The 8,770-nt window shown below is 36.1% G+C and overlaps 1 protein-coding gene across 1 annotated transcript in view; it reads left to right on the forward strand.

Annotated features, from left to right (window-relative positions):
• Positions 1–6,921, forward strand: part of LOC122567699 (carbonic anhydrase 1) — a 29,076-nt gene extending 22,155 nt beyond the window's left edge. Inside the window, exons 5-7 of the mRNA XM_043726574.1 lie at positions 1,978–2,092; positions 2,850–3,028; positions 3,682–6,921. Coding sequence (XP_043582509.1) covers positions 1,978–2,092; positions 2,850–3,028; positions 3,682–3,750 — 363 coding nt within the window. The 3' untranslated portion in view covers positions 3,751–6,921. The remainder of the gene's footprint in view (positions 1–1,977; positions 2,093–2,849; positions 3,029–3,681) is intronic.
• The last annotated feature ends 1,849 nt before the right edge of the window (positions 6,922–8,770 follow it).

Here is an 8,770-nt window from a genome sequence, read left to right on the forward strand (position 1 = left end):
CGTAAGCAGAATCCGTAACAATGACGCGGTCTGCTTCATCATTTGTTTGATGACACGTTACGTAATCTTTCGAGAGCGAATCATTATCCGTTATTTCAAAGACGAAGTGAAATTCTCTTGTTATCAGTACGGTATCGCGCCACCAAGGACGAATGGAAATCATGCACGCGATTTTCAATTACCGGTATCCGCTAATTTTATTATAATATTTTCCGCTTGCAATTAAAATTTTGCAGTTTATTGTTCGACTCCTTTTTTTTTATATAACACGTTTGGATTAATAACGTTAGAGAATTTTAGATAAAAATTAACATGAAATAAATGAGAGACGAGATGGGTAAGGAACATTGAAAGGAATTGCAGCGAATGATTTTAAATTAGCGACTTCCGCTTAGCACGATCCGCGATTGGAGATAGGTTTTGTCGCGCGAGAAGTGTACGAATAGATTTGGATATTCAATCGGAATTATTTTTACATAAAAATCACGCGCAGCGATTGCGCAATCGTTGTTAGAATATTTGCGGAACGTTATAACGCGAGGCAATTCGAAAAGTAATATTGTGCAATCGATTGCTTATGGTAGTCGTTGTTGTTCGCTGGAAATTTTCATCGAATTTGTGCCGGTCAAACAGATTATTTACGGCCGCCAATGTTGCACGGAAGTTGTTCAAATTTATTATAGCTGATTACGTGCCGGTAGTCCTCTGTAACTAACTTCCTGTGTAGCATTTTATAAATTTAGAATAGAACATTTTCTTGGCTAAACCTAACTTCATTCGTATCAATATCCAAGACAATATCATATCAAAAACTTAAAATCTTTCTATCGTAATCTTAAGGAAATATTCCATTAAATTTATCTATAAATTGAAAATATTTCTCCAAGACCTTGAAAGTTTAATATTATCTTTTACTGTAATTTTCAGATAATGTTTCATTAAATTGTTCTATAAATTAAAAAAGATTCACTGTAGAAACTTTTCCAATATGCTCCACAAGTACAAGAACGTTCCTTCATTTGCGCATTGAGTACAGCGTGAATCGTTTTAGAGCAATCGAGGATAGATACGTACGTATCATCGCGATCAGAGTGCATATTACGCTCGAAAAAAAAGCATTCTTAATCTTTAAGCCTGCTAGGTCTATATTAATAGACTTTGTCAGGCTGTAATTTTCGTATATATTATTACTAAGCGATAAACATTCGACGACCATTAGATAATGCACGGTCATTAATACTGGCTGCGCTCGGCTGAATGTATATTCTTGTCTACATTTTCTCTGTACAAATTCCATTTCCTCGTTCAGCCATTTTTCCAATAACATCATCTTCTAGAGGCATTTTGCCTTTAATTAAATTCGAGAGACAGGAAGGCGACGATCGTCCAACTTGTTCTTGATAAAACCAGTCGGCTATTCTAATAGCTGTTAACTGTGTTTCGTATAACGTCCGCAGTTTTCCTCGTTGCGTCACTATGAATATTTAGGAGTCTTTTGACTTCATTGAAAGAACAGTGTATGAATTAAGATGAAGATGCACTCGTGTAAGATGATCGGTAATTTAACTCGAAATAAGAATTGACCGTTTAAAAAGAAGTTGAACTTTTCAACCAAACGAATTTTCGCGCGTTCCTTGCTTTTTTTTTTTTTTAGTAGAAATTACACAGGTTTTTCGTTTTAGAATGTTATTAGAACGTTTTAGAATTGTTTGAGAATGTTAGCATAATTCCGTGTGAGAGTGAAATAATATTAATCAGATTGCGAATCAGTTCGTTACAAGTTCCAGAACCGTACATTAAAATGTTCTTTCGTTCTAAATTAAATTAAAGAGCGACACATGTAGGTTTTTCTTCTGTCGGTTTTTGAAAATATACATCATACGACTCGGTTAAGAATATGAATATTTATGTATACAATAGAGATTAAAGGTTGATGATCGTACTGACGGAGCGTGTTGTGCAACGTTATAATTGCAGGTGGGAAAGACACACGAGGAAATGGAGAAGATCGCTCGTTTGTTGCCATATGTCTCGCACAAGAACGAAGTCGTTGAAATCGCAGATCCAATCGATCCCAGCAAGCTACTTCCTGGTCAGTATTCTATCAAAATATCGTCAATTTTATATTCACCTAACTTCATTACTCACCAACTATAACTTCATTATTCACCATTGACCAATGTCAAACAAAAATCGTCCAAGAACTTATTTTTCTCTCGCCCGTTAGTTGCAAAGGACTCTTAAAATTTTCATCCTACTTTCCAATCACGATCGCTTAACTCTTTAAAGCAGTGCTATCGTTTATGCTATCATTTATGCCACGCGAACCTGGTCACACAAAGGGAATTGGAAATTACAAACGAGACACGAAGCTTTCGCATGATAGATCCTTTCAAAATCGATAGAAATTTGCTTACCAGGCTTTCCAAGGTGTCTTTAAAAATTCATTTATCGTCTTCCGTAAGAGAAGACATAATTATTTGAGACAACGTCTCGAATATTTTAAATGACGGTCTTGATCGATCGTCATGTCCACTATATAGATTATCGTTTTAATAATGAATCGCGTAATTTTTTAAAAAAAGCATTACGTTAATGAAGTTACGTAATTTTTCTCGCGCTCGACACTCTACATATTAATAAATTAGTATTCAGTTTAAAATATCAAACGCAAAAAACGCGAACCAATCCATCATACGAGCGCGCTTTCTATCGTCTGCGTCCATTATTTATCGCGGTGGCAGATCTTATCGTTGGAAATACTTTTTACTGCTTTTTTCATTTTATAAGTCGTTCACTTTTGTAACTAAGGTCGTATTTTATTTCGTGCTTTCCGTTTCCTGATCCAGATGACAATGGCTACTGGACGTATCTGGGTTCGTTGACGACACCACCCTGCAACGAGAGCGTCACTTGGATTCTTTTCAAGAAGTGCATCGAGGTGTCTCATCATCAGTTAAACATCTTCCGCAACTTACGTAAATTCTCCCGTGGGGAGGAGTGCCCGTGCCATGAGAACCATGGAGCGGTAAGTGTATTCAGTTTCACGTTTGCATTCTTTATACTGTTAATTCATTACGCAGCATATTTTTGAAATAAGCAACGTTGGATAAATTGAGGAGAAAATGTAATATCACTCGTTGAAACCTTCGAACATTTTAGAGCTTCCTAACACCAAAATTGGAGAAGTCCAGCAATCGCCATAAATATTTACTACGTTGGAATTTTGCATGGATGCTGAATTTTAATCGAATATTACAATCTTTCATAAAACCTACATTTAATACACCAGAATCTTGCATCGACATTGAACTCTATCGAATGTCTCGTGCTCAATGAGATTTTACACAGTGTAAAAAACGAAAATTACTAAATCTGACTCCCGACAAACGAACGGAGAATATTTCTAAAAATTGATCACAAACTCCTGTCGACGTCAACCAAGGCGGAACAAAACGCCCACTGGACACCTTCTCCATCGGTTCGATTAATCTTTCTCTCGCCCCACAAATCCATCGTCTTGGCGACACATCGCGCACCCTTTCCTTTCCATTTTTTTCTCTCGTTTTATTTTTAGCCGTGGCGCCGCGTCAACGTCCGACCGCGAAAGAATGAATTCCAGATCGGCGGAATCACGGCCCAGTTTTCCTAATTCCGGCGCCTGTGTGCCGCTTGTTTCAGGTAATCAACAACTTCCGTCCGCCGATGCCGCTCGGAAATCGCGTGCTGCGCGAGTGTGGCAGCTTCTGAGCCGGTTCACCGGCGATGCCGCATCGAGATCACCCGCTGCCGGGTGAAAAACGACGGGAAAGAAGCGACCCAGCCGCGTTGTCCACCATTATGGTGGACCATGGAGCAACAGCGACCACTCGACGCGCTATGGTCGCCAAACTTGCATCGCCGTTCAACCTTCATTCTGTATCGTGGACCTTTCTCGCTGGGAGAACGAAGTGCCTTCTTTGTCTGTCGAGGATTTCCGGGATGGTGGTCGGAAGGAGAGAGGACGAAGGACAAGAGAAGATTTTTTATGGACAGACTGGTGGATGAAGACTAAAAGATACAAGCTGCTGAAGAAAACATATTTGTACGGTGTAGTTGTAGGCATCAAGGCAGTGAAGAAGGTTCATTTGTAAATTGTTGTTGCTTGAGGTTTAGTCCTCTAGGTATAAACAATTCAATTCTACGCTAGAAATTAGGCTACATTTCTTTCTATATATATCTCGCTGATACTTCGTGTTTGTTATAAGAAAACGAACGATAATACAATTTCTGCCGTGATATTTGATTTCCTTCATTTGTCTGGAAAACACGGAGTGTCGATGAGACAGAAAGAAGAGTACATCGGCTGATTTGTTGGCCTACAGCAATTATATATACTAGCGTATTTCTAATGTAAGATCGAATGGCGTATAACTAAAAAAAATAAGTCACAAACTACATTTTTGTACACGAATTTCCTTCGTGTCTTAATGTCTACAATCAGTTTCTAAACATCGGCCACTTTTTTAACACCCTGTATATTCTGGATACGTCCTTCGAGGAGTTTTAGTATATAAGGTTGAATTAAGTAGGATAAACGGAATGATTGACGAGTGATTGAATAAGATGCTGTCCATCGTTAGTGATAAACGAGATTTTTTTAAATCAATCGTTAAATATTACTTATGGTATTAAAAGGAGAAGAAGATAAAGTATTGTATTAAGCAACAGGGTTTTAATTAGTTTAATTCACTTTGAACGAACCATAGCAACGATCTATGGTGAGAAAAGAGAAACTGCTGGACAGCATTGGAGTTGTAAGAAAGGAATGTACAAAGAATCGTGTAAAGAGTGAAATTTGGAAATCATTTCAAAGGCGCCATGACACAGAACGTTCGATGATCGTTTAACAGTGGTATACATGCGTGTCTTGTTTGAATGGTCGGGTACAATAGAACGATAGACGTGTTAACGCTTGTTCATGATCTCGACGATAATCGCGAAAGAACAAAGCAATGCGTGAGTATTTCACTTCGATTCCAAGTGCAATTAAGAAACCGTAGTTGAAACGGGAGTATTTCGCTTGAACCGTATTATAGAGTAGAGACTATAGATATTTAGTTGAAAACTTTTGCGACTGCTTGTTTTAACGGATTCAGAAACGAGAAACGTGCCTATACGTACATATATTCACACTAACACGGAAGATTCACTCAAATTTCAGCGGTTTATAGGAAATTTTTTAAATCGTAATTTTTAAAACGTTTTACAAAGATTTTAGATTCGGGCCCGTCCACTATTGATCGATCCACCAAGAATCTGATAGTAAATCGGACAGATACCATTGTTTATGGAATGCTGTATGATGATTATGTTTCGCGTATAAATAATTATATACACTATATACGTATATCTTTACACGTATGTACGGGTGTGACGTTCAATATAAATGTTTGCGGTTTGTATAGTTTGTTAAAATGTCCGAGGCTGCCGAGTTTCATCGGCCATCAATGTGAAAATGCAGCTAACGTTACCCTAATGTTTGATAACGCGTATCAATCTCTTCTCGAAATTAACTCGTGGATTGGAAAGACGTAGAATTATTCTTCTATAAAATTAAACAAAATAATTAAATTTAAACAGAGTATTTTCGAGACGTTCTCAAACACGAAGAGACGAGCGTGAGCAGAGGTGCCATTTTACATTAGCCACGCGATAATAGTAATCTTCCTTCTAAGTCACTTTTCGAAGCACAGAAAGAAAACCGCTCGATACGCCTCGGACTATGCACGCCTATGTGCCTTTTTAATCACCTACGTGAAGTAACACAATTGTATAATGTTGTTAATACATATTAACTTTCGTGTCTGAGATCATTGAGTATTTATCACTCAATTATTACAGACGCGAAGAACAATGGAATTATCATTTTTGCATATTGCAATTTTATTTTGTAACAGATGCTTTTGTCGTGACGACAACGCCTCCTTCATATACATACATATTTCTTTCTTTCATTTTATCTAATCAAAATCGGGTAACCACACATAAAGACACACAGGTGCACTGGTTACAACAAATATTTGCACATATCTTCATTTTTCAATGAAGCTCTTTTCTTATCAGGTTCTACATTTCTTTTTCATAATATCAAATTTTCGTAGTCATATGAAGATATGAACCTATGGGATCATGCAATATATTATAGCAATATGTTGTATTATAAATACGTCAATTTCTTTAAATTTGGTAAAATTGTAAATCTAGGTAGAAGAAACAGCGACGACAAAAATATTATACGAATTCTTAGGAATTCTTTTCCACAGTCACAATGTTAAAGAAGTAGAATTTGATAATGCAAATTGATTCAAAGATGTTGGTATACTTGAATTGAATTAATTCATATATAAATACTCTAACAAACACAATGGTGTGGAAATACTTTTCGTAGCCATTGTAAATGACTGCAATCATAATGGAAATGCAACATTTGCATGGAGGTGTAAAGGAAGTTTACACGAGCTACCGATTCACATATTGTTCAACCCGGTTTTGATTATTGTAATATATTTGCGTGACCGTCGATCAGAGATCGTAAAGAGTTTTCTTCGTACCGGAGTAGCGAGTGTCAGCTTTCAATATGCTAGTTGAAACGCTGAAAGTTTTACTCCTCCTCTTACTGTTGGTTTTCTCCTGAAACGTGTATTTTACGTTAATGGACGTTTTACTCCGAACGTGATAATGGAAAACGTCGTGTTGTTCGTTCTCTGGTAACGATGATTGTATCTAAGTTTTCTTTTTCCTCTCCTTCCTATATTTATTGTTGAACACGTGAGAAGCAATCTGTATATGTATTTCGTAGCATCGACTGTGATAAAAGAAAAAGTAAGAAAAATGATAATAAAGGGTCGCGAGAGATCTCGCAGCGATAATATGTTTAAATATTTGTTTGAAACCTAATGTATTCCTTATATAACCATTTGTATACGTCCAGTACACGAATCTATAATGAATTGCAAATAATTCATTTCACTTATTTACTTTTGTGTACTCAATAATTGAACTGCGCAATTTTACGCATTTCTGGGAAATTTGAACGTGCAAAAATATATAAAACAGTCAAAGATAAGAACTCTTTGTAATACATATTTAGTTGATGAAATCTTTTATCTAAATGACCATTTTTTAATTATATTCATAAAAATATGAATTTGCGTAAATATCTGCAGACTACTAATAATATATCTCATTTATTTTTACTTTTATAGTCAATTGCCCTTACGAATAATATTCAAAGAAATAACCTGTCACGTTTCATCGTTACAAAAGGTTAGAAGATAAAAATTATGGTAAGTTGGCAAAAGGCATTTCCTGTAACGAAGAATAAAAGAAACAAGATGCAACAACGACTTACTACCGTTAATTGAGTGGGGAAAGCGTCCATCTGAAAACCGGTTTCAATGGGTCGATCCTGGGATTCACGATTATATTATAATGCCAAAAACTAGGTATAGGATGGACCCATTCACCACGTTCTGTTCTTAGTTAATAATCACGGTCATATAAATCATATATGACCGTGGCCAATGATAATAGACGTATCTTCATACAGAATCATAGACGAGGTACAGAATAACATGCAATAATTTTTTGTGCCACACAATTGGAGTACATCATTCTCGTATCGTATACATCGCAATCGATTCATTATACTAGCGATACAGACGAGGTTCAGGCACGTTTCCATGCAACTTCAGCTGTTTGCGCGCGTTTCTACACGTCGCCACGTATCTACGTGCGTCTCAATACGTCTAGGAGCATTTCAATACGCCTATGCCCTTATACATCCTTGTTGCACATTGTCGCCTTCCTTTTTTATCACCACCAGTGCAGCTCATCCTTGTCGGACACTATCGCCTCTTTTGATTAACGCACGTGCAGTCTGTCTTTGTCGCACTCAATGAAACAGGTCTGGAAATTGAACAAAGAAACTTCAGAGGCGACTTCAACAGAAGGATTAAGTTATTTGACCTCTAATTAAAAGCATCATGCTGTATAGAGCAGAGATATGGGATCGGAAAGAGCGATGCAGGCTGGAGGTGATACAGAATAAGTATCTCAGATGAATATTGAGGCTCAAGTGGAACAACTCAAGATACATTGTAAAGGCTGAAACAAATAGAAAGAAAACTAGACTAGGGGCAGGACATAAGGAATGCAGCATTTAAAGAAAAGATAAAGCGAGAGTTAGATAACGGAATGTTTAAAAGCGACAGAAAGAGAGGGTGTTGTTTTTCCTTCGAGATTATCAAATTCCTTTAGCTCTTACGGTAAGAATTATAGAGTGACTCATCGTGTATCACAAATTTTTAAATATCAATCAAATTTATCGGAACATAACTTTCCTTTCGTACATTCGGGGCAAATATCACCCACCTCTGGCTATTTAGATATTTTTTCTTACCTTACGATCTTGAACCATGTAATTATAGTAACTGAAGTTGAATTTTAGAATTTTTTTCCTACTATAGTTCTAAACATTTCTGTTTAAAATAAAAATACATTTTACATGTTAAAAGTTACAAATGTTTATTAAATATGTAATAATAATAATAATAATTAATAATTGTACTACTATGTTATATACATAGTACACCATATATATTATAATGTATTATGCTGTATATATACAGTATATAATATATTAGTATATCTCAAATAAAATATTCTAAAAATTCCAAAAAACATTTTAAAAATGTGTACCAAATTTCTTTGTTATTTATTGTGGTCA

This window comes from Bombus pyrosoma, linkage group LG5 (genome assembly GCF_014825855.1).
Source record: "Bombus pyrosoma isolate SC7728 linkage group LG5, ASM1482585v1, whole genome shotgun sequence".
NCBI lineage: Eukaryota > Metazoa > Arthropoda > Insecta > Hymenoptera > Apidae > Bombus > Bombus pyrosoma.